General features: G+C 49.3%; 1 protein-coding gene across 1 annotated transcript in view; it reads right to left on the bottom strand.

The window, feature by feature from the left end:
* Positions 1 to 26,797, bottom strand: part of ENAH (ENAH actin regulator) — a 137,066-nt gene that overhangs the window by 3,616 nt on the left and 106,653 nt on the right. Inside the window, 11 exon segments of the mRNA XM_053909450.1 lie at positions 4,011 to 4,089; positions 6,990 to 7,052; positions 9,981 to 10,047; positions 12,188 to 12,236; positions 12,967 to 13,024; positions 13,184 to 13,329; positions 14,229 to 14,387; positions 14,390 to 14,437; positions 14,440 to 14,537; positions 16,473 to 16,589; positions 18,375 to 18,727. Coding sequence (XP_053765425.1) covers positions 4,011 to 4,089; positions 6,990 to 7,052; positions 9,981 to 10,047; positions 12,188 to 12,236; positions 12,967 to 13,024; positions 13,184 to 13,329; positions 14,229 to 14,387; positions 14,390 to 14,437; positions 14,440 to 14,537; positions 16,473 to 16,589; positions 18,375 to 18,727 — 1,237 coding nt within the window.

The raw sequence follows: 26,797 nt of genomic DNA, 5'->3' as shown, positions 1-26,797 counted from the left end.
TTGCTGCCAGACCACTTATGTCTTAGAGTAGCCTCGGCAAATCATGTTTTAACGGTCTTCTCTGATTCCAGCCTAGCGAAACATGAGACACCAGAACGCTTTCTAAAACTAAAAATAATTCTGCTGTCCAGAGAAGGGCAGGATTCAGATGATTTCTAGAAAAGACAACAGCTCTGCTTTGAACCTCGTCTTCTGGGAGCAGTCTGAGAGTTGGTGCAGAACGCAATTTCACGGAACAGGGAAACTACACCAGACGAGCAGATCCTGGCCAAGCGGCGATCCGGTCTGAAGTACAGGAGTCCCCGGGGACCCCGCCACAGCTGCCAACTGTGTTCCGAGGACTCCGGGACTCCCCTGGCGGGCCCTCAGGGCTGCCCTACCGGGCGGACACGAGGCTGGAGGGGGCCCCGCTGGACCCGCACGGTCCGAAATGGCAGGTACCAGCCGCACGCAGCCACCGAGCACCGGAGACGTGGCCAGGCTGGGCTGAGACGCATCGCCCGTGTAAAACGCGCCAGAGTTCAAAGATTCGGCGTGAAGAAATAATGTGTGATGACGTGTAATAGCTCTTCAGTAATTTTTAAACATTGATTACATATGGAAATATAATTTAGTTCCATTAGGTTAAATAAGACATATTAAAATGAATTTCGCCACTTCACTGACTTCACGCGGCTGCCAGAGGTTCTCCGGCATTCACGTGACCGCTGTCACACTACGATGTAACAGTGTCGACCTGGATGCTCCTTCCTCCAGGAAAACCATTCCATCCTCAAAGATTTTGCAAAATCTCGATTTCCAGGTTGATTTTGGAATAATAGACACCCCCACCCCCTTAAAAAATGACCAAGAACGGGGTCATGTGACAACTAAAAGGGTTTTTGACAAGGCGATGCAATCTGAAAAGTAACAGCCACCCTCGGGGTGGACTAGTTCCCAGCGTGCGACCTTCTTTAACGCTGCACACTTCAGGTTCAGATTCAGCTGCTCTGTTTAAGGTTCATTTTCTCAAAAGGTTTTTCAGGTTTAAAATAAGGTCGAAACTATCAGTAACTCCCCCACTTTACAATAAGGAACAAGCACAGCAGTTATCGGAACAGCCTCACAGTGTCCTTATTCCAATTAATAGGAAAACCAGCGCTAAAATCAAACCTTTCCTCTCTTCTCCTCCCCTACAGACAGCCAAGAGTGTACCACGTTCTCAGGCGTGTGCAAGTACTCTAAAGTGTTTTCAAGAAAAGAAAGTCACGTTAGATATACGGGAAAATAGGGGCTTGATCATCAATGACCTCAAGCTTCCTTTTCAAACTACCTAACTCAATTTAACTTTTCAAACAGCTTTGCAGTTTATAAAAATTAGGTTTATCCGAAACATTGTTAGTATTTCTCTCCTTAATTCGTATTTGACTTTAATTCCGAACTCCTATCACTGCAACATTATCCGTCCCTTTTTGAGCCACGAACACCTGCTAGCATTTAAAAAAAGGAGTGACGCCATGGGGAGAACAGGCTTTGAGGAAAGGTCTGGGTTCTGATCCCGACTCGAACTACGGACGGGGCCGCGGGGGCTGAGCGGCGGAACTTCTCAGAACCTCCGAAGCACACGGTTGGAGTATACACGCTGTTGGACGGGCCTCCGTGAGGACCCCTAGACGGTGCCGCACCGTGAGCCCGGCCAGTGCCCGGCCTGCGCGTCCGCCAGGGGGTCGGTACGAGGCCACCACGGGGCCTGGTGTGGTCACCGCTGTCAGAGGCCACCGGGTGTGCGGGGTGGGAAGGCCAAGGGGACGCTCTCGCTGCGGCTCCTCTGGGCTCAGGTGCTCCGGCTGGCCTTCCCCTTCGAATCTTTTTAACACTACCGATTTTTTAAAAACGTATTCCACCTCCTCTAGGAATAAAATCTCGGAAAGTCCACCATCTCCTCACCCGTCACTCCTTCTCCTTTCCTGCTTCTGAGCACGTCCTCGTACAATGTGTGTCCATGTACGACATGCATCCACGTACGATGCACGTCCGCGTACGACGTATGTCCGTGTACGACGCACATTCGGGTACAACGTACGTCTGTGTACGACGTCTCCAAAATATGGACATCTTTTTCTTTTTCATAAAGGTGGGATAACTGTTGGCACGGGTTGGTCACTGTTTTGCCAGCACGGGTGAGGGCTCACGATCCAGTATTAAATGCTCTCAACTGTGACTCCTTCATGGCCGCTGGGTGCTCCCCCACACTGTCCATCTGTATACTTCTACGATATTTTCTTAGCATAAATTCCTGGGAGTGGAATTTCTGGGTTCAAAGGTAAGATATTTATCTTGTTTTCCCAAACTGCTTTCTAGAAAACAGAGGTACCGGAGAGTGCCCGTTTCCCTCACATTCTGGACAAGGCCAGGTCTGTTGGGTCCATTTTTGCCAGTGTCCAGTGACAAGTGCAAGCCTATTCCCCTTCGCAATTATACGCCACACACTCACGTTTAAAGTTTATATTGTGCCACTGCTGGAACTTTACATTAATGCCCTGAACCAAAAAAGTTAAGGTTTGAAAACAATACACTACTAATGCTATTTCATTTGTATAAAAATATCTAAACTCTACATTCTTTTTTTTAACTTTTCTTTACTTGAGAAAGGGAGAGAGAGAGGGAGGGAGGGAGAGAGAGAGAGAGAGAGACACGGAGGGAGGGGAGGGTGGAAGGGAGGGAGAGAGAGGCAGAGAGGGAGAGAGACAGAGAGAGAGAGAGACAGAGAGACAGAGGGAGGGAGGGAGAGGGAGGGAGAGAGAGGGACAGAGAGAGAGAGAGAGAGAGAGAGAGAGAGAGAGAGACGGAGGGAGAGGGAGGGAGGGAGGGAGGGAGAGAGACACGGAGGGAGGGAGGGAGAGAGAGGGAGAGAGAGGGAGGGGGAGGGAGGGAGAGGGAGGGAGAGGGAGGGAGAGGAGGGAGGGAGAGAGAGAGGGAGAGATAGAGGGAGAGGGAGAGATAGAGGGAGGGAGGAAGAGGGAGGGAGAGGGAGGGAGAGGGAGGGAGGGAGGGGGAGAGAGAGAGAGAGGGAGAGGAGGGAGAGAGGGACAGAGAGAGAGAGAGAGACTGAGGGAGGGAGACAGAGACAGAGGGAGGGAGGGGGAGGGAGGGAGAGGGAGGGAGAGAGAGACACGGAGGGAGGGAGGGTGGGAGGGAGAGAGAGGGAGGGAGAGGGAGGGAGAGAGAGGGACAGAGAGACGGAGGGAGGGAGGGAGAGGGAGGGAGAGGGAGGGAGAAGGAGGGAGAGGGAGGGAGACACAGAGGGAGGGAGGGAGGGAGGGAGAGAGAGGGAGAGAGAGAGAGAGACAGAGGGAGGGAGGGAGAGAGAGAGAGAGGGAGAGAGAGGGAGAGGGAGAGAAAGACAGAGGGAGGGAGAGAAAGGGAGAGGGAGGGAGAGGGAGGGAGAGGGAGGGAGAGGGAGGGAGAGGGAGGGAGGGAGAGAGAGGGAGGGAGGGAGAGAGAGGGAGGGAGGGAGAGAGAGGGAGGGAGGGAGAGGGAGGGAGAGAGAGGGAGGGAGGGAGAGAGAGGGAGGGAGGGAGAGAGAGAGAGAGAGATGGAGGGAGGGAGGGAGAGGGAGGGAGAGGGAAGGAAAGGGAGGGAGAGAGAGGGAGAGAGAGAGAGAGTGACGGAGGGAGGGAGAGAGAGAGAGGGAGAGAGGGAGAGGGAGAGAGAGAGAGAGGGAGAGAGAGATGGAGGGAGGGAGGGAGAGAGAGGGAGAGAGAGGGAGAGAGAGGGAGAGGGAGAGAATGAATCCCAAACAGGCTCAGTGTGGTCAGCGTGGAGCCAGACACAGGACTTGAACTCACGAACTGTGAGATCACGGCCTGAACCGAGATCAAGAGTCAGACTCTCAACCGACTGAGCCACCCAGGCGCCCCTTAACTCTACATTCTTTTCAAGTGCGTTCACACTTTGTCGAACACATGCACACAAGACGGTTCTAGAAAGAAACCGGTGCACCAGAGGCAGCTGCCGATGAGCGTGCCTACCTGCTTCAGCCTGTCGTAGTCTAGCCCCTCTGTCTGGACGCCGTTGGCACTGGGCTGCGACGAAGGTGCAGATTTTGGTCTGTACAAACAGAATTTCCAGGACAGGTAAACGACACTTAGGATGTTTAAGAAGTTCACAAAAAACTGCAAATTTACCAACCCAACACCAGATTTAAGTCCTTTTCTTAAAACACACTGTGTTAACAAGTTAATTGTCAAAGTTGCAGGACCGACTGGAACATAAAGCAGAAAGTATTTCTCACGGGGCTCAGCGTTTCCAGCTGTAAATGGTCTCAGTAAAGAGACCAGGCAACGCGATGGGACCGCGGCGCTTCTTCCGGCAGGAGCGGAGGAGCGCGTGCTCCGGGCAGGGGCTGGAGCGAGGCCGCGTGCCACACAGTCTCGTTCTTCTGAAACCGTGCGGTGCCCACTAAACGTCTGGTGAACTGACCCCTAATGTGAATCGGTTTGCAAATCCTGTGCCTTGGTTTTGGGCCAAAGAACACTTTCCTGATGGAGTTTTTACGGAGATGTCATCTGAACAGCGTGTTTCCAGCTAACTACCTCCACAAACTTTGTTCGTTCGTTCGTTTTAAAAGGAAATGCCACACAGAAGCAGACTGCCGACTAGGACTACACTTTTGGAACGCGAGGCTCTACTAAAACCTCTACGTGAAGAAGTCAGTCTTAGAAATCGGGTATTTTAAACAACAGTTTCAGTATCAAATAAACCAGTCCTGTCTCCTCTCCAACTCTGGCAACCAGAGAGAAGCCCAGGGGAAAACCTGGAGTTTTACCGGGCGTTCACCCAGGTGCTGGTTAGCCTGGTAAAGTGGCCACGCTCGGAGGGCCACACATCGATGCAGATGCAGACCAGTAGTCAAGTCACATATCATCAAGTTCGCGGAGGACCGACGTCACAAATCTGCACCAGGACTCGGTACCCATCACTTTGCGAAGCCTCTTACGAGGCTTATCATCCTCTAAACCCACAGACGCTGGTCGTGAAGATGAACCATTGAGTTACTTTGCTTTCATATCAAACACACGACCGCTTAAAAGGCTGGGAGGGAGCAAGTCGACCGATTTGGTATCATTAGGCAGCCGCCGCTCTGCCCTTACGAACAAGGGAAGTAATACCTTTCAGAGAACTCCCCTCAGTAAGCACTGAGCTGGGCCGGGGAGAAGATTTACAGGACACAGCTCCTTTCCCCTGGGAGGGGACGGACCCCTTTACACTTCGCCGAGGGGATTGTTGAATCCCCTAGTCACCGAGGACGTGCAGATCCGCGGCAGGGAAGGCAGGGGTTCCCTGCAGAGCCCGAACTAGTGAAAACCCTTAATGGTCGACAGACACACTGTGTGCATTTCCCTTCCCCACGCTGTCTGCTCCTGCCCGCCGAGTTACACTGTTAATTCCTCTGCTTTTCTTTTACTCTTTACAGTGAAGTGGTACAACCGGCAAATTCTTTCCTCCTAAGTTCTATAATGAATATCCCCTGACATTCATATGAGTGCCTACAGCCTGCTAATTAACTGGGCGGTATGTTATGACTTTATCCGTATTTATTAAATAATACAAAACATTATACAATAAACGATTGAGGAAACATGCAATTAAGAAATTTTCATTCATGCTAACATGCAACCCACCACCACCACCACCATCACCATCACCACCCCCAGCCCCATCACCATGATAATTAACTAAAGGGGGGAACTTTTCATACTGAAGGAAAGAAGTAATCACCACTTTTTTAAAAAAAAGGTTTATCAACCTTCTATGGGGGGTGGGGGGGGGGCTCTACGTGGGAAAGCGGCAAGATAATGGAGAAGAATAACAACAGAAAATCTCATTAAATGCTATTTTTTTTCTCTCTTACGTACTAGCAAATTTTCTAAGTCTTTTGGTTACAACGATTAAACCACCTCAAAAAAAAAAAAAAGCAGGAAAAATGATTTCACACTTGTGATACAAACATTTTATGCAGGTTTAACTGGCTGACAAACTTTAAATCTTTTCAGCATCAACAGCATGAAAATAATTTTAGCTAGTATCAATTTGGCCAAATACAATCTGATTGCAGAACTTCTAAATCACTGCCAGGGACACCCCTCTGTATACTATTTAAGTCACGTTCCCAGTAGACTTGATGTGAATTTTTAAAAACAGGTGCATATAATAACATGGGCAGATCTCGGTTATTTCTAACCCATGGATCTTCACTGAAAATTGATAACAAAACGAGGTTTCCCAGAGGTTTTTGTGTTACCTCTGGATACCTGCCTATAAAATAAGTACTATAATATTTAAGTCCCTATTCTGCCAAATTAATTCTAAATATTGTGTAAGCACTTGAGGATTTTTAAAAATTGTCAACTTTTTAATTAAAAAATACGAAATGCGTGGTTCTCTTAACTTTAGTGATGAAAAAAAATGGTATAACAGGACTTATCCTAGAGAACAATCTGCTCGGGATGTTAGATGTCAGATTGTTAAAGACACTCAAGTACGTAGGAGACAGAGATTTTCCTCAAAGAGTAAATTTTTCGCAATTGCGGCTGTAATAAAGTCCCGTGCTCCACCGACAAACAGTAAGAAATCTTCTGCTCCACCTTTTAAAGGCTTTGTCTCCTACTTCTATGGAGAACAGCCTTTCGAAGAAAATGCACAAGCTACCAAGAGTCTGGAGAAAACACAGGGACCGAGACCCCTATCTTGGCCCTGCGGACGTGTGCACCGCTGCTGTTTACCCCCAGCCAACTCCAAAGTGATGGTAGGGGGGTGAATACTATTAACTTTTCTAATTTTAATCTCTTAGAGTTTTTAAAAAACTCGAAACAAAGCTAAATGTGAAAGGTCTGACCTTCCCACGTATCCCCCTCGTGGTGATTACCAGTCCAGGTAGAAAAAGCTCAGCCCTGCCCTGAACGTGTCAGTTAAAAGTCTCAAATCACAAAGTCACATCAGGGTGATACCTGTGTAATGAATCATAGGACCTGTTGTCAAAAACAATCTGATTTTTCCTTGGAGAATCCCGTCTATGAAGGGGAAAAACCATTTAAAGGGAAATACAATAGAAAACTTTTAAAAAGTAATTCTCACGAGGTTACCGTTTTATAGGTTTGCAGTCACAGCAAAAACAATTAAAGGAGTCCATTACCCTTCAAACAATCATTTTTTTCCAGTCCAGAAGACGGTATCTGGACACAAACTCTATCTACGGTCACGTGAGGTCAGTCCCTCTACTTGACGATGACTGAGGACAGAAAGGGGACAGACGCGCGCTGACCCTCTGCACAGACAGCACACACGCAGACACAGTAAAAGCTGCCCGCGCCGAGTATCGCAAGTACCAAGACCCAATAAAAACCACCGCCGCTGTAAGTATACACAGATCAACTCTTCTCAAAGAGCACGTAAACAACTTTTCTTCTACCTTGAATGTAAGATCTGTGAGCTCTTATTGAAAACCACAGGAAGAACCCACAAAGGTTCCAACGGTACATTCCAGCCACAGTCTGAAGTATTCGAACACTCTTGCTTTCCCTCTACTATCCGATGTCTTCACTCAGCGACTACAGCACAGCGCAGCACCTGGCGTGTGTCGTCAGGTATTAACCCACCTCACCACTGACGTAACTTCGACAGGGACATTCACGACAGAAAGGGGTACTTTCGCTGCCCTGCAAGGGTGAGGTGCACTTAAATAAAAACGTGAAGTGGCCAATACACTGGCTCTCAGAAGGAACAGGGGAGGAAACGGGCAGAAAAGCAATACAGTCCTGAGTGTCTCAGACATACTTCTAAAAACCTCTTAGGGCTTAAAACTGCTTGTGGTGACATTTTAAGGCAGGAATCACTGGCTGGATCAAATCCATCAAAAGGTGCATGAATGGTCAGGAAACAACCGACAGTTTCACAATCTCCATTTCGGGAAAGGAGAAGCAAGCCATCCACCAGAGCAGAACACGATTACGACACACTCCTGAGGAACAGGATCCAGTGTTTGGTGACTCAACAGAAAACTCCTTTTCTTAACGTGATTTTCAGAACACTTCCTTAACTTCCTTTAGAGATCTGAAAACTTTCAAGGAATTCTTTTTAAACTTGTTTTAATGTTTATTTATTTTTGAGAGAGAGAGAAAACGAGCTGGGGAAGGACAGAGAGTCTGACTGGGGGCTCGAACTTACAAACTGTGAGATCATGACCTAAGCTGAAGTCGGACGCTTAACCGACTGAGTCCCCCAGGCGCCCCTCAAAGAGTATTTTTTCAATGAACCCAAACACATCGAGGAACCTCCTGTGTTTGGAGAACTCTCCCAGGTCCCTCCCGAGATACCCCTTCCGGTGTGGACTTGGGATTAGCTTCAGGCAAGCGCAGCAGGGAACCCTTGTCACTAAGGTGGGGACGAGGACTAGACGCGGAGAGAAGGAATTCTAGCCCGCCCCACTTCAACCTTCAACAGACACACAGGACACCACCGTTCTGGTCTCTGGGACGCACCGGATAAACTGAGCTTCAAGACGTGCTCGTGAAGAAAAGCCATGCAAACTACCAGGGACGCGCTGGAAGGCGAAGGCCCTATCAGTCAGGTTATCTGATAAACACCAATCTTTCTACTCTACTGAAAACATGGCCACAAAAGCAATTCCTGCATTTTTTCCAAAAGTCAGATACACTCATCTTTCAGTCACAGAGAAACCAGAAGATTCTATACATTGAAAAAGGCTCCGTTTCTTGGCGGAACTCACGTAATTCTGCCACCGCCCCGTCTCTGCCGGCACAGAGAGCCCAGAGAAACACACCCAATTTTACGATCAGGCTGATATGGGACAGATCAGGGGCGGGGGCGGGGGCGGGGGGTGGGGGGGGGGTGGGTGTCTATCCTCGTATTTTTCCCTTTTTAGGTTTCTATCATTAGAGTCAAGTCTGCTTTTTAAGAGGCAAAAATAAGGCAAATAAGGCCAGAAAGAAAAGCCAAAAAGCTGTTTGGTCCCGAGACACATACTTTTTTCTGGAAAAAAAAAAAAACCAAAAAACAAACACCAAAAACAGAAGTCCTTTAAACTGTCTCAGAAATCAAGGGAAAGTCTCATCTATGTTCAAGACCTGTGATACAAATCAGTTATGACAACAAAACACGCCCAGCTAAGAAATGCTGTTTGCGAAGACCACGCCTCGTGGCCCGGGATAAACAAGGTTAACCAATCTTGTTTCTGGGCACTTTTTCTAAGTTGACTATAATTAAAGTTTCAACCGAGAGAGAAACCAATCTTTTTACTTCACAAATTCAGAACTTCAGGTTTTATTTTGCTCTTTCTTAAACACTAAATGAAATTTCTCTCCGGCTGCTTTTCAGCTTGAAACATAGAAGTTTCTTTCAAAACTTACATTTACAAAATGAAGGATGTCACTGAGACTCATGGGGAAAGGTGACTATGTCACATCACATCATGGTTCAACGTTAACTTTCTTGCAAGCGAGAACGGTACTAGGGTTCCGCAGGAGGACAGCCTGCTCCTCAGGGAAAATGCAGAAGGATGAAGGACTCAGGATGAGGCAAATTTGCAAACTGCTTTCCAGAACTCCAGAGAAGCAAGCGTGGGTGTGTAAATAGGAGCTCAAAGCCAATGTGGCAAAACTAGGAACTGGGGAGTCTGGACGATGGGCATACGGGTGTCTGCCCTTCTCTCGACTTTTCTGTAGTTTTGAATTCTTCAAAATAAAACCATTCGGAAGGACCAAAGCGATCTCAAAATTTCAGACAACTGGCTAACAATAAGCATACGGTGGGGTCCAGACAATCACTCGGAAGAACAGACGGTGCTCAGTGGTTTCCAAGAGCAGAGGCATTACAGGTTTTATTTGCCCCTTTGCACACTCATATCTGCCATTTGATTTTTCCTACAACGGAAATGTAGCCGCTAACCACGTGTAAATGTGAACCTTAGAGAACACAGGTACCTGGAGATGACAGGTGACTTGCTGCCATTCACTGTATTCGCTCTTTCCCAAGGTTTTCTTGCTGGTTCTTAAAAATACGGAACATAAGTCATTAAATACCTTATGTGCTCCCAGAGTTACCGTGAAACAAATAACAAAATCCTAGACGCCACTATACGTGTTTAGGCAGTAATACAGATAAATAAAAAATTTTTCATTTCAATTCTGAACTTTAATTAAAATCTGTAAGGATCCTGGGCGCCTGGGGGGCTCAGTCTGCTGAGCGTCTGACTTCAGCTCAGGTCATGATCTCATGGTCCGTGAGTTCAAGCCTCACGTGGGCTCTGGGCTGACAGCTCCGAGCCTGGAGCCTGGCTTCGGATCCTGTGTCTCCCTCTCTGTCTGCCCACCCCCTTGCTTGTGCTCTGTCTCTCTCTCGCTCTCAAAAGCAAACATTAAAAATTTTTTTTAAAACAGTAAAATCTATAAGGATTCTAATTTGTATAACCTCAGACCTTAAAACAGGAAGAAATGAATAAGCAAGTGTGACCAGCCCCCCTAGGAAAACTGCAGACTGTGAAATGTAAAACACTGTATGTCTGCAAGCCAGGGGCTAAAAGTCTAACGAGCAGGACTCCCGATCGGATGAGGAGTTCTTGGCTTCTCGGTCTATGGATACGCCTCAGGGAACATGCAAATGAACTATGAACACGTTTGTATAAAAATACAGTCGGCCACCCCTTCTCATTGGGGGTGGGAGGATTCATAGCTCTTTTCACCTTGTGAACAGCTCTGGAACCCTAACTTACAGTGGAGCTCTGAAGAATCTGTGCTCTTGGTAACAACATACATACAAATTTTGGCTTATGGAAGAAAGATAAAGTTCTTACAGTAAGTGGTTCACAAAACAGAGGATTTTTAAGGAAGGCAATGTCAAAGTGATCTGAGTCTTATTTAGAGGAAAAACAATTCACAAAGTCACAGTCTTAACTACAAGATAGCTATCAAAGTACCAAATAGTCACCATTCAATAATGAGAATATGAGACTATGTTGGGTTTTTTGGAGAATGGGTTACAATCACAAAAATGGAAATTTTTTAGGATTTCTAAATAGTGCAATTCTAGAGGTCGCTGGTAGTCTCCAAATCAAAACGAGTAGGAATTAATGTGGACATTTCTCTACAGTGATTACTTATGGGTCATTCAAGATAGTAATTCATTGAAATCATCAAATTTATTCATGTTGCTTTATTCCAAATTAGATAAAAAAGCTGAAGAGACAGTCCAGCTCTTTGTCTTTTGGTCAAACACAAGGAAATGACACGTAAAACACGAGAGCCTCACATCCTAGGCACGGACACCGCGCTCGTGCAGTGCCCGCAGTGACAGGTGGTTTATTTGTATTCTGCATGAAATACTCTCCACCCAAGATTTCTCCACGTCAGAAACTGCACTGAATTCAACAACACTTTTCGAAGACTTTAACGAGATTTTCCTTTACCTTACAAATTAGAAGCTTTACTTCCTTATCAGTACCACCCAAATGCATGATTAAAATGACAATGCTCTCTAGATGAGAACGTTTTGAGATGGATGCTAGTACTAATAACTACAGGCTCACTTAATCTTTTTTTTTCAATAATGGTTTTTAAGGTTTATTTATTTTTGAGAGAGAAAGAGACAGAAAGAGAGAAACGGAGCATGAGCAGAGGAGGGGTAGAGAGAGAGGGAGACACAGAACCGGAAGCAGGTTCCAGGCTCTGAGCTGTCAGCACAGAGTCCGACGCGGGGCTTGAACCCACGAACAGTGAGATCGTGACCTGAGCCGAGGTCGACTGCTTAACCAACTGAGCCATCCAGGCGCCCCTCACTTAATCTTTACCTTTAAGAATCAATGATTAAAGATACTTCCCTTTCATCTATGTATATTTCCTTGCTTTAGCAAATAACTTCAAATCATTAACAGTAGTACACGCGGAATGTGTTAAAAATTATGATTTTCAAAGAAAGAATCACCAGAAAAAATCTTCAGGTTTTAACGGATCTCCCAATATCACAGAGGCAGAGGAAAAACAAGTCATTGCTTCTGAGCGTGAACGAAACACTTTTAACATTTTCGTGGCCAAGCAGGTACTTGGTCCAAAATGGGTAAAGGGGAATTTTTAATTGAGGGGCGTTAGTATTTTGAGAAGGTTCTCAAAGGTTGAAATAGATCTCCTAAACTTACCGGGTGTACTTGTCGACGAGGCCTTAGAAGTGACGGGCTCGGAATCTTCCTAAACATACAGAAACTCGTATTAATCACACCACATCTGCTAGAATAACCCGGGGCACAGACTCAGTGCCGCACTCTCCTCCGCCTCCAGTCCTACTGGTGCGCTGCCCGCCATGTCTTTTGTCAGCCTCCTGCCCCTTCCGTTCCAGCACAGACTGTCCTCCTCTGCCCCAACTCCCCTCCCCGGGTCCTGTCCTTGAGCACCCTCCCTGAGCGGCACCAGCCGCCGAGACAGAGCCAGATGTCACAGACGGGTCGGGGTAATGGCACGGAACACCAAACTCGGGGGGGCGGCGGGGGAGAACACCTGTACTGCTCAGACACCGGTGCACCGGGCAGATAAAGCCCGGATGACATGGGGAGGGAGGAGGGGGCGCAGCCCAGAACCATGGGGGAAACAGTTCAAAACCAGGACTCAGTCTAATTCCTTCGTTTTCAACAGCAGGTAACTGAGACCCTAAGAGATTTTAAAGCTCGAGTGAAAGGTCATTCTCTCATCTAAGGTACAGCACTTACTCTACAGGTTAGAATTCAGTCCTTTCCCCACAAACTCAACCCATCTTATGAAGAATGCTAGTAAACATTTATACGTGAGGCTCCAAACAAGCCATCTGTTGTACGTGAAGGGCCGAAAGAAGCAGTGACAGATTCCAACTAATCTCCGACACCGTCTCCCGAAGGAGCTCCCCTGGCTCTCGTGCCCCAGCCAGGCAGACTCTTCATGAACTCACGTGTTTGTCTTCTTTCTGTTCGGTGTCTATCGTTGATCCCTTTTCAGCAATTCTTCTCCTAGAAAGAGGGTAAGTCAGATTGTTAAAAAATTCATCTAACTTTTAGCAGAACAACTACTTCTCCAGAGGGGAAGAACTGTGCCCGGCTCAATTACAGCTGAATGAAACGAACACGACCCTCTCAATCGTGACCACGTTCACGTAACTCCTCGCTTACCTCCTGGCCAGCAGGGCGCTCATCTCCTCCATCAGCCCGCTGCCCCCTAACGGGAGGGGTCCGTTCCCGCGACCCGTGTCTGATTTGGACAAGGCTGGGTTCGCGCCGATGGTGCTCCCTCCACTCGGGAAAGAGGCGTCCTCCACCTTAATGAGAATAGACACACAGTGAGCCCCTACGTTAGACGACCTGAGCGTTACATTCAAAACAGAAGGAAGACTTAATTTCAATACAAACATCTAAGTATTATTTGTAAAATCTTTTTAAGAACCTATGGAGTGAATGGCGTGGATTTACATAAATCGGTGGAAGTTTCATCAAAGTTAACGTCAACAGTAACGGGATAGAAAATAACCGGATAAGACATGTCTCCCTGTTCGATACACTGACAAGGACATACACTTTGGGAGGGGGGAAAAAAAGTGTAACCTGCCCCAGAATGCATAATACAATGAGGAAACCTACCAGGGAAACCAAACTGAAGGAGGAGCCACAAAATCAGTGCTCTGCAGACGTCAGCAACGGCAACGTCGTGTAAGAAACACTGAGGGGCTGACACAGATTACAGCATACTCGGGACATTACAACCAGATGGACTCCAGGATCTTGGGCTAGAAAAGTGGTGTAAAAGACATCACTGACCCCAGATGCGATCTGAGTAGGTCTGTAGATTGTTAACAGCCCATCGATCCAGCTTCCTGACTCTGATCATTGTACAGTGGACACACAGGTGCATGTCCCTGTCCCTACAAAGCAGGATTTACGGACACCGTGGAGTGGCGTGTCTGACAAAAGGGGAGAGTACTGTGTTCGCCCAGAAGGAAACACAAACACACGGAAACATCAAAGCAGATACTGCAAGCGGTGAGTCTGGGCGATGGGTTCACAGAAACTGCACTCTCTCAACTGTTCTGAAGTATAAATTATCTCAAATTTTTCAGTCAATGAAGTTCACGAAAGTAGAATACGGTAAACTCGGTACTTGAGTCGCTGAGAAAGGACAGGACACACACACACAGAAAAGGGGACACGGAAACGCATTTACCCGGGACACTTTCCTCAGTTTCGCTCCGGCAATCGCAGCGGCAAGTCCAGTCAACGGGCGATTGTCTTCAGACGCTGATCCCGCAAAAAATCCAGATGCGGGGAGTGGGGGCGCGGGAGGGGGCGGAGGAGGGGGGGGGGACCTGGTTGGGAAGGGGGGGGCGGGGGCGGTGGGGGCGGCGGCCCCGCTGCGGGGAGCGGAGGCGGGGGGCGGCGGCCCCGGGTGGGGGGGGCGGTGCTGCGGCGGCCGGGACGGGGCCGGGTGGGAGCGGCGGTGGGGGCGGAGGTGCGGGTGGTCCCAAGACACCGCCTGCAGGAGAGAGACGTTAGACAGCCGGTCAACGGGGCGCCGCGCGGTACCCTCTTTGGGAAGCGGTGCAGGACGCCACCGCCTCCAACACTCACTATTGTTCGTGAGCTCCGCTTAGCACAATGTTAAAGTCTGGATCAGGGTGAAAAAGATACTAAAATGTAAAGCCAAAATAGAGGACTTCTTACTTTCGATTTTTGGGTGTTCCCGGGATTTGGTAAATAAAATAAGTGCTCGCAAAATCTGCGCCGGGGGCAGCGTCCCCGAAAACAAGCTAGTGTATGTGAGGGCGGTTAGTAAGGCCTGAAGAAACAGACCCAAAGTCGTCTGCGTGCACCCCCAAAGGCTGAGACGGTAAGTCTGCAGTGGTGGAGACCCCGCCTGTGCCGACTGAGACCATGAGAGGGCGTGGGTCCCCATTCCAGTATCTTACACACGTTCCACACTTAAATCCGGTGTGCACAGAATCACCAAAATGAAGGAATCTACTAGAACACAGCGCAACCTCAAAACAACCAGAAGTAATTAAAGGATCCGGAATTGGAAGTAGAGAGGTTTTTTTAGTCTAGAAGACAGGGGAAGAGAGAGATGTCTCCACATCTAGTAAAACCACAGAGAGAGTGAACACGAACTTCTTTCGTATCGGAAGAACGACCTAGTAGGCACTCCCCTCTTGGAGGGTTTCAGGACAAATAAAATGCTATTTGCACAACGGGTGGGGATTTCCTGCAGCTGCTAACTGAGCACTGACTGAGCGGTTCACACAAGCTGAGAACACCAATGGCTCCTAGAAGAGCACAGAGCAGGGGACGCCTCTCTTCCCGGGCAGTGGGCCCCGAGGGCAGGGCGGGGTGGCTGTCAGGTCAGGCTCACTGTGCCTCTCTGTCCAGCACTGTGGTCACATGTTACACATCTGCACATACTAGAATTCTGGCTCAGTGTTTAAGCCAACTTGATAAGTCAACGAGAAAAAATATGTACACAGCAGTAACAAGTCTTATTACTTAAGAACCAAGATTTTTTGAAGGAGGTGTTTAATTTAAATCCAGACTGTAACACTGTTTCTTTACAAATACAAATCTGTCCTATTCCTTCCTTTACTTCCTGCTAATCCTCTTTTTGAAAAAAAGAGTTGCTGAGCATCGTCTTTACTTCCAGACCCAGGTCCTCCCCTACTTGCAAATAACCCACCCTCAGAAGGTCACACCCGCCCTCCCCCGTGACCGTGACGGCACGGCTGGGCAAGGGGAGGGGCGGGAGGGATAACGGGGGAGGATGCGTATTCCCTTCCCACCACCCCTTCGGCCCACCACCGCCCGTCACTCGGGAGCGCGGAATCCGCTGGGGCATACGGCAAGCCTGCCGTTCCTCCCACCCCTTGTGCCAAGTCAGGCTGCCCCGCAGGATTCAGGGCGCACCTACCCCCTCGAGTCCAACGTGGGAAGCCCAAATGAGACAGGGCCCACGCCCGGAACTGTGCCGAGGCAGACTCTAGGATGATACGCTTAATGCCTACAGCTGGGCACCAAGTCTGTCCTCCAAATTTCCCACAGATTAAAGGGAGACAAGGGAGATCATATAGTCACTGTGCAGACAAACGTGTAAGTAACGTCTTCCTAGTGAAATTGAAAAGAGCTGTGTCGTGGGGGCCACCAGATACCGGACCCCCCCCCCCCCCCCGCCCCGTGATCCTGTGGGAGACACCCAAGTCCCAATTGCTGTGGGAATTCCTCATATGGATCCTCCGAATGCAACCGATCCAGCAGAAGACCACCTCCCTCGTCGGCCACTTGTTCAAACTACAGACCACGTGGCACGGTGACGGGAGGCCATCCGCCTGGAGACACCACCCTCCCCGTCCTTCCAGGCAGTGACGGCCGCTGGCGCGCCACCTTTCGAGGGACGAGCCGTCAGCGGCAACGACGGAAGCCTTACCCTGTTGGGCTGGAGTCTCGGCCGGCTGAGAGGCTGCCTGCGAGCCTGGCTCAGAAGCAGAGGAGTCCCCCAGCACAGAGTTTAGAGGAGTCTCCGCAGGGGCAGGCGCAGGGGCAGCTGCAGAGGGAGAAGGGAGAACACTAGGCTTGGAGGAGGGAGCTGAGGCAATGGGGGTGCTTGGAGGAGGAGAGGCTTGAGGTCCACAGTGTGAGCGCGGTGCGAGGGAAGGCGGCGGCGGTGGCGGCGCTGCTGGCCCTGAGGTAGGCGGCGGAGACACCGGACACGTGACAGAGTCAAGCGGCCCGTTGGGTGCTGTCGGTGACGGAGGCAGTGGGGGCACAGGAGAAGAAACACAGACAGGGAGGACAGGCCTCGGACCGGTCGCTTTGCCGGGGGGGCTGCTAATCATGACCGGAGGAGATGGAGGGAGGGGCGACACAGTGCAAGTAGACCAGGCACAGGGCTTCGCGGCCGGAGGCTGAGAAGAGGGTGTGTTCACGGGAGAAGAAGGCCGAGAGTTTTTGTTCAGAGGACGAGGAACCGTAGCGTAATGGGGAAGAACGGGGTGGAAGGCTGAGCCTACAGATGCTGCAAAACGTGTCGCCGAGTGCCGAAGAGGCGGTGTGGGGGGCGTGCAAGTAGGTGGCAAAGCGGTCACCACAGCATAGTCAGGACTGGCGTCTGACCCTGGAGCTGCGATGACTTTAGCATAGGATGGAGGAGGTGCCGCAGGAGGCTGGCAGCCGGCATACTCGGGCAGCGGCGCGCTATACGGGGAGCTGTCGGAGGGCGGAGCTGCGGGAAGGTGGGGAGCGGCAGCAGAGACGGGATAAAAAAGGAGAGAGAAAAAGGGAGCTAGTGAAGCCACAAAACCAGCACTCGGGACACAGTGCACGCACGCAGACCGCGGTTAGTCCCCGAGAACGCGCTCACTCGTCCATGCATCCCGAGACCCAGGGGAGGAGGACACGGGCTCGCTTTCCGTCTGGCGAGCGTACTGACACACGACATTGCTCACTTAGCTCGTCTTTGGCAAGAAGAAGATTCTATCTCAAGTCTCATTATTCGGTCCACTAAAAGGACATTCAAGTTACGTGAGTAGGACCACAAACAGAAGAGTAAGTCTGCTTGTTGTTTTACGAACAAATAGCGAAACTGGCAAAAAGTTTCACAGAGGGCTAGGGGCCCCTCGTTCCTGCTTATTTGTGGATAAGTTTTGTTTCTTTGGTTGGCTACAACCCCAGAAAATAACGAGGCAGTTAAGAACAAGTAAATTAGCTCAAACGACAACCCATCAACCACACTGAGACCTTGGATACAGGCCATATGGAATAGGAAAATAATTCTGAGATCCTAGGACAGTAAATGTCAATTTTAATGAACGTCTCAAACTGTGCTTTTTAACGCTTACATCTTTCGATAAATTCCATCCGATTTAGAAATTTTCACTAATTTTTTGCAGTACTAGAATACATGCAAGCCAGTCAGTTTTAGAGAGGGTACTTTTCGCCTACTATTCTGAATTCCTCCTTCAAGCACTTTCGAGCACAATCAAACAAAGTTCTTGAACGGGACAGGAGTCAGGACAATTTAAGCAACCTCAAAGGGCGGGGGGGGGGGGGGGGCTGTGTTCTAAGTTCATCCAAAGTAAACACTTCCCACAAAAACACGCACTTTACAGCCAATTTACAGGGAGTGAGAAGACTTGGAAAGCCTGGCGGCACGTTTCCGACTTTCTCAAGCCCCCGGCGCTAAGTGCACTAACACCGCGAGGGGGAAGGAGGCGGCAGAGCAACAAGTGCGGCCCGCTTCTCGGTGTCCCACTTGCTGCCCGCCCCCCACGCCCCCCGCCCGCCCCCGCCCGCACATGCACCCGCACGGAGCACGGCGCGCGCTTCTTACCGGCGGCCGACAGCCGGCGCTCCCGCTCGCGCTCCCACTCCAGCTGCTCCTGCCGCTCCAGCTGCTCCTGCCGCTCGCGCTGCTCCCGCTCCCGCTCGCGCTCGCGCTCCCGCTGCTCCTGCCGCTCGCGCTGCTCCCGCTCGCGCTGCTCCCGCTGCTCCCGCTGCTCCCTCTCGCGGTCGAGCCGCTCCAGCCGCTCGCGCTCCAGCCGGTCCTGCCGCTCGCGCTCCCGCTCCAGCCGCTCGCGCTCCAGCTGCTCCTGCTCCAGCCGCTCCCGCTCCGCGCGCTCCACGCGCTCGCGCTCCACGCGCTCCCGCTCCAGCTCCTTCTGCCGCTGCTGTTCTTGCAGCTGCCTGGAATTCCGAGACCAAAGCCATCAGAGCCGCGCGGCGACGGCCGCCGTCCTTAGACGCCTACTCGCGACGAGCCCGCGTGCGCCTCCCTTCCGAGGCACAGGCGAAGCGAGCGGAGCCTGCCGTCCACGGCGGCCCGCACCACTTCCCAGCCTCACGGAGAGGAACTTAGCAGGGTCACTAGTAGCACACGACACTAACGGCTCACTTTAGTGTGCACTGTTCATGAGGGAAGTGCCACAAAGAAATGAATTTTCCAAGTAACTGAGCGTACCACCGTAGTGACCAAGTCACTATTTCGAATGTTCACAAGTTAATACGTCATCATTTTAGAAATACAACGGCCGGCGAGCCACGACAACAGCTCGCCCAAGTTTGCCCCATTTATTTTTAAGCCGTTTCCCTACTGCTTCCGAAGGATCGCTACCGGCAGATTTGCTAGGAGAAAAGGTACACACATCTTAAGATTCTGGATACATGGCTCCAAACTGTTCAGGATTAGTGGCTGGGCTTCCCAGCAGCCCAAGGATAGAGAGAACCTCCTTTCACCACTGGGGTCTTTAACTGCTGCTAATGCACTTGCTGTCAGTCACGCGACAGCTGGCCTCCTGGCCCCTGCAGCCTACTGGGACACAGCTGCGTGCGTCCTTTGATGGGTTTTCTCCCCCGACAGTTAACATTCCATCCTCATTTGTAGAGCTCTTTTCTCTATTAAAGCTAACAACCTATCGTCACAGATGTTGGTCGTATGTATTTTGAACTTTTATTACGGCTTTTTAACTGCCTTTGATTTTTAAAGTGTCATTTAAAACTGTAATATGTTAGATTTGTTAAAGTTGTAATACGGCTTTTAACTTTTACATAGAGAGTCTAGTGGCGGGATTCCTTCATGTGCTCTGCCTCTGACATCCCTCTTAGCCCCTTCCCACAAGATTATGGAATTACACGTTTCTACAACAAAATCCTTAGCTCATATGAAATTCATCTCGGGTTTGGGCACGCAGTAGTGAGCCACATCACTGTACCTTTACTGGCAGAAGATGCCACCTTTCTGTGTGTTGACTGTTTCTGAAATTCCACAACATTTGGTTCGTGGATGTTTGTCTAGAGTGGCACCAGTATGCCTGGACGTCTGAAAGAAATTATCTAGTAGGGTGCATCCATCCTTATTCCTCTTCCTTTTGAGTTTTTCTAGAGGATTCTCAGATACTTCGCTTTCTCTGGCTAAGTTTTAGAATCACTTTGTTAAATCTACCCCTTCTGCCGAGACCTACCCTTCTCAGTCCTATTAACACTTTCTGAACTTTGAAGATCGATGGAAAACATTCATGTCTTTTAACCTCCTTGTCTAAGAGTGTATGGAATGTCTCAGTATTTATGCAATTAAATTACTATTTACGCAATTAAATTAAAAATCCCCTTCTTTCATGCTAGGACTTCAAATACTGGCTGTGGAATCGCTGTGATTATATTAAAACCTACAGAGGCCCAATGTATGTGGCTGTGAAACATATAGCTTGCTTTTAACTTCCATACATACATATAACAGAGCAAGCAAAGGTCTCCAAGTACCCACCTGGACCTAAACAACAGTCTTGCCATAAAAGTTAACTTTCCCCAAATAAAAATACTCGGCCCCATCTTCTACATAATAATCTCATAGCACCGTGGGTAAGATTAAATGAAGTAATGCCTCGAAAGCTCTTTAAAAAGTGCCTGAAAGCATATGAACACTCAATAAATGTGAGCTATAATAATAATTGTTTGGAAATTTCAAATTAGGACTTTCCTTGGACTGGCTGGGTTGCAATTAGAGGCAGAACTAAATGACAGAGGGTGTATGCTAATCTTTGTTCCTCCCAGCACTAGTAATAAACCACTAAGATTCTTCCAGAAATCTCTCCCCGTTTCCTAAACTGACTATAAAAAAGGAAAGAGCCCACTTGACAAGTGAACCAATCCCACTTCTGTCGGAAGAACCCGAAGCCTCCCTTGGGACAGGTCACCGGACTTGACAGTATTGCAGGAGACGGGGTGCCTGGGGGGCTCGGTCGGCTGACAGCTCAGAACCTGGAGCTGCTTCAGACTCTGTGTCCCCCTCTTTCTCTGTCCCTCCCCCACTCACGCTCTGTCTCTCAAAAATAAATGCTAAAAAAATATTTTTTTAAAAAGAATATTGCAAGAGAGAAGCAGAAGAAACCTACGGCAGTGCTCGGGACAGGCAGTGGTGGAGATACTGGCTGGAACATAATAAATCAGATTTTTAGGGCACAGTACTGACTTTGTTATGCTGCTGCTGGACAACCGCTAGCTGCCAAAGTTACGGAGGATAGCAATATCGCTGCAGGGGTGAAGGCAAGAAATTCGGTGTACTCACAAGGATGTTTTCAATAATAAACTGGGTAGACAGAGTCGGTTCTTTTTGTAATACCTTCTAATAAATAAACTTGGCTGGGATGTACCATTAAACTTAAAACACGGTCTGTGTCAAAAAATAAGGGCATACGCTATAATAGAATCGTCTAAACAACCTATTGGTCCAAAAGGCGAAGAGACGCCCACGTTATTCTAACCAGAGCGCATCTGCATCCGGAAGCTGAGGGGAGGTATCTCAGGGCACGGAAGCTCACGGAGAAATCTGTGACGAAAGACCCAAGTCACTGGGCCCCCTGTACGCTTCCGTGCCACCTCTTTCATTTTACTCCCGTCAAATAATGTGGGTGCAAGAAGCTTGCTAACAAAACCAACAGACCACTGCTCCAACCTTTCCAGCCCTGGCGCCAACACCAGAGACCATTACTGCCAACTCTTTTTGGACGTTCCTTCTGTTTTCACTTTAGAGACTGCCTACCGATGCCTCCTGTGGGGCCCTCACCACACCCGGGGTCCCTAAGCACAGTCCCAGCAGAATAATGAGATTGGAGTTTATGTCACTGACACAATAATGTAAATACTGTTCACAGCTAGACCATAGAGTATCCTAAAACTACACTGCATTTCTTTTTATTTATTTATTTAAAGTAATCTCTGCACCCACGGTGGGGCTGGAACTCATGACCCTGAGATCAAGAGTCGCATGCTCCACAGACTGAGCCAGCCGGGCGCCCCTCACTGCAGTTCTCATTCAAGTTCTCTGGGTTTTGATTGTTTGTTTGCTTGTTTTTACCTCCAAGTTAATGGCCACTTCTCCAGGCGACACAATGCTTTTATCACTAAAAGTAAGCTGAAGTCACAGGCAGAGGCCAGGTCTGAAGGATTACTGCATAATGGCATTTACAGCCAGGGAATCCTGACTTAAGAAGATTACTCCACAGGTTATGATATTTATTCCAGGGTTCTCAGCCTATCAAAGATCAAGAGTATCTACTGATGTGGGAGAGGAGCACATTGCCAGATGGCTTCCCCACGATCACAGACACACGGCTGGAGGAGGCAGTTCACAAGCTGCAGAAGATTCCGCTGACCGCATAGTGTCTTGATTTGAAGGAAGGACGGAAAGCGTTAAAAGCCCCTGGCTCATTTCTAGCCCGCTCACTGAAAAGATGCGCGTCTAAATATATTTCCCAAAGTAGTGTGTCAACAAGAAACTCTCAGGCTTACAAATCTTTAGTAGTGTGAATAATTCTCACCTAAACGGGATGGTGTACAAACGTGACATTCACACGTTTTGATCTCTAGAGCAGGACGTTTGTATTATCTTTTTGGGGGGCAGTTTCCAAATTTATAATCTCTGCTTTTCCCAGAAACACCACTCCCGACTCTCATACAGGAAATGCAGGGGACGCCTCCTCCTAGAGCTGTGCTGCACGGTTTCTTCACTCTTTGCTAGAACCATCCGAGGACCTCTCCAAAGTACATGGGCTCTAACCCTGAAGTACGCACAAATTCTGCCAGACTGATTTTTCTCTTAAGTTAGGATATGCATTTTACCATAATTTGAAAGTTTCTGAGAAAATGTACCTTTTTCCAGAAACAATTACAGTGCAAAGGACCAATATCATAGCCACCGAGAGCATTTAAAAAACATCACAAATAGTTCCTCCTACCACCCAAATACCCCTTTCCTCGAAAGAAGTCTCCCCAAATGTCAAGAGATGCCCAAAGCACTGGCCAACAGTGAGAGTAATAGGTTTTTAAAAATATATTCAGACACGTATTTAGTTTATGTTGACCCAAAGACTATTTTTCTTAAAGTGAGCAAAATATAATGAAATTTAAAACCACATTTCGTACAGCCTTACCTATGATGAAGAGTGTTATTAGGTAGATAGAGAATGATTTAAAGTCTGAGTTGACAACATCTAGTAACACTACGATGCTACCGACACTTGTCAGAAAATAAAACTACATACATCTTCTGACCACATCACGTGGGTCATTCCACTTCTTCATCAGTAAGCAAATACAAAACGGACAAGATGAAAGCAGAGGATGCAGGTCTCAGCTACAGAGCCCCCGACACAGGCCCGTACTCACAGCAGCAGGCGGTCGACTCTGGGTCCACCCGGCCCCGGCCGGCTGACTGGGGGGCTGTACAACCGCATGGTTCCCGGCCTGCTCTGTGCTGGGACTACCAGGCCCTTTTATATCTTTCAGGTAGTGGTGCCCATTCGCTATTTATAGACATTAACTAAATTACATCCTATGTTGAGACTGAACACAGGACTGACTCATGTTTCTTAAATACGGTTTTCATCACAGTCAAAGAAGCCAGATATTACTAACACAAGTAGAAACCAAAGACTGACGTCAACAAACGACACGTACAGGGGTAGAGAACTAACCAGTAACTACCATCACGTTACCAGAGTCAAGGTACTGGACTCACTAAGACAACACCTGGAGTAAACATCTGTTTCATCAACTCGAATTCACGCTCGTTAAGACAGAAAGATTAAACCTGTAAAATGCACACACACCTTAACAGTCAAGTCGTGTCACAGAGCGTGTAACAAAACACAGCTTCCGATCTCGCTCTCCAGAAGCAGAGCCTTTCGATCTGGCGCTGATGCCAGGTTCCCACATCCGGTGGTTTCCTGAGCTCCCCCAGTTCTCAGCTGTTCAGTCGCACGGTACCCGCTTTCTCCTTCACAGGTGAGCCACCTCCTGCCCCCCTCCGCCACAGAACCTCACCTTCCTCACTCTTCCGATAAAATCACGACACCACTTTGGATCCCAATATTCACGGCCAATCACATCTGCTCTTCCCAGCAATTTCTTCCTTGTTCTGGTGTCAAAAGTCACCGTCTCCTCCCCATCTGGTTCTTTTCTTTACGCTATCCCTACTTCACCCCCAACTCTCCAACCGGAACCGTAAACCCTCTCGACATGACCCGGCGCATCAGGTGATCCGCTCTATTTCGTGTTCCCTCATTCTTGCTTTTCCCAGGAAGCACCTCAGATCCCTGGCCCATCGGACGGGCCCCGAGGTCTGGCTTTCACCTTCAGTGACGCTGGGAACTCCCTAATCTCATCCCAAGATGGGTGCCTTGTTTCCTGGTGGGGCCATGACCTCATTCCTGAATGGTTTATTCTCTCACTTTATTTTTAAATGTTTATTTTTGAGAGAGAGCATGCGTGAGAAGGGGTGGGGCAGAGAGAGAGGGAGACAGAGGATCTGAAGCGGACTCCGCACTCGAACTCACGAACCATGAAATCGAGACCTGAGCCCAAGTTGGATGCTTAACCAACTGAGCCAGGCAGGCGCCCCAATTCTCTCATTTTAACAGAACACCCCTTCCAGTAGCTTCCTGGGAAGTCGTACAGAGAAGAAGTTTGGAAACAACCTCTCAGGATTTGAAGCCCTCCCGCCCACCCCAAGCTCTACTCTCGCAGTCTACAACTCCAGTGACAGGCCCTGTCGGTGGGTCTGTTTTTCTCACTTACTGGGCAGGACACTGGCGAGTCGTGTCCATCCAGACCTGGGGCCCCGCAAGTGAGAACCCAGGGCCCAAAGCCGGCCACTCCCGCTTGCCCCTGCTGTCCCCAGCAAACTGCAAAGAGGCGAACCACTGCCACAGAAGCCTCGTGGCCACTCTCTGGCTAAAACATTTACCACCTGGCCCTACTCGGAAAAGGTCTGCAGCGCTCTGACCCACACGACCACATCACTGAGGTCCAGGAAACTTTCTCCTGTCATTTATTTGCAGATTCTGTTTCCTCACGCTTTTCGTTCTTTGCTCCCTTAAAGCTCCCATTATTTGGATATCGGGCCTCCTAATCTGATCTTATTTTGTTTTCTTTCTCGTTTACTGTCCCTTATCTTTTATTATAACTATTCCTAGGGTAATTAATTTTTCAAAACTCCTATTTTTTTAATGTCTAAGTACATTTCCTTACTCTCTGAATGATTATTTTTTAAATAACTAGGGTTTCTGCTTTAGGAGTGAAATATATTCTCCTAGTTTTCCAAAGCTGTTACAGTGTATTTTCAGGTTTTCTTCTGCTCCCTGTATTACACCTATTTCCTCCAGCTTCAGTTTGTTCTGTCTGTTGTCATCTGTCTTCAGGCCACAGAACACAGGAGCCCGGCTGGCTGAGGCAAGGACCAAATACTAAGGGTCCGCTACAAAGTATCTTCTTCCCAGTAGATCTAACCCCCCAGCAAAGATAGATTAAGGGATGCAGGCCAAAGGAAAATGGTGTATACCTTTCTCGTTATGGGAAAATACTTAAGTGTTAAAAAGCAAGGTGCCTTTTTATTATACGACAAATTCAAGACAAGCCTACTAAAAAGCAATTTCTGGGGCACCTAGGTGGCTCAGTCAGTTGAGCGTCTGACTCTTGATCTGGTCATGATCTCATAGCTCGTGGGATTGAGCTCCACGTCGGGTTCTGTGCTGATTCTCTCTCTCCCTCTCTCTGCTCCCCCCAGCCCCCCAAAGCATGCGAGCACACACTCTCGCTCTCTCTCTCTCAAAAATAAATAAATAAGTAAAAAGCAGTTTCTTAGCATGGCATACAAAGCACTTGGCAAGCTGGACTCGACCTACTGGTCTAAGGCGGGAGGGGAGTAGGGCCCCCTGCCCGCCCCTGCCCTTACCCTCTGCTCTTCCTGCCTCGAATGCTCCACCAGGCCCCATTCAAGGCCTGGCTCAAAGCCATCTCCCAAGCGGCACAGACAGAAGCCTAAGGAGCATGAAAACAGCGTGTCTTATCTTATTTAACTCTACTCCGAACCATATACACTCACATTTTCTGTCTCTTACACCTAACACCTACACATACGTGAATTCACTACCAGAAACTTCCTGGCTTTTTCTTAGAAACTTTATTCAGGTCTCTACTCTCAAGCAGCCTACGATGTTCGCTGTGAAGGAGACCCTTCTGTAAACCAGACCCTCGACGGTAAAAGGTAAAAGAGCGTGTAAGTCGTAAGGGTTCGGAAAAGCAAGCCACCGACAGACCCGGAGGAGAGTCTACGGACAACGAGCGGCCGCCGAGCGAGGCACGGAGGAGACGCCGGGGCACAGAGACACCGCCGGGGCCCCGGACCCCGACGCCCGCAGACGTCGGGCCAAAGAACTAAGCCGGACGTGAGGACGGCTCGCGGGAGCGCTGAGGGGAAGCGACACACGGGACCGTCTGGACTCATTCCGGTCCGCAGACGTCAACAAACTCTCCCCTCCCGGAATTCCAGAAAAACCCTGACCGTGCGCACACAACCTCACGACAAAGTGGAACACGGAGGGGTCGGCGGCAGACCAACTCCATCGTCAGGTCTACGGAGGCGGGAACAGCAAGCCGGGAAGCCTCGACCTCCCGCCCGCGTCTCTGTAGACAGTGCAGCCGAGCACCTGCCCGGCGCCCTTCCGCGCACGTCCGGCGAAGGTCCCAACCGCGCGCCGTCAGAGCTCCCCCAGCCCGGTGTCTCCCAACAAAACCCCCTCCGCTCGCACAGTCCCCCGCGGCTCCGGTCGGGGACAACTCGCCCTCCCCTCCCCACCCGCTCGGGTTAAAAGCCGTGACCCTTCCCCGCCGGCACCCCGCCCCCAAGGAGCCCAAGACTCCGCCTTCTCGCCACGCCCACCCCTCCCTCGGCGGAAGCCACCCCCGGGGCCCGCCTAGTTG

Source organism: Panthera pardus, unplaced genomic scaffold (assembly GCF_024362965.1).
Source record: "Panthera pardus isolate Hobbes unplaced genomic scaffold, ASM2436296v1 HiC_scaffold_21, whole genome shotgun sequence".
In the NCBI taxonomy this organism is placed as follows: Eukaryota; Metazoa; Chordata; class Mammalia; order Carnivora; family Felidae; genus Panthera; species Panthera pardus.
Note: the sequence above shows the minus strand (reverse complement) of the source record. Positions and strands in the feature narration are given on the sequence as shown.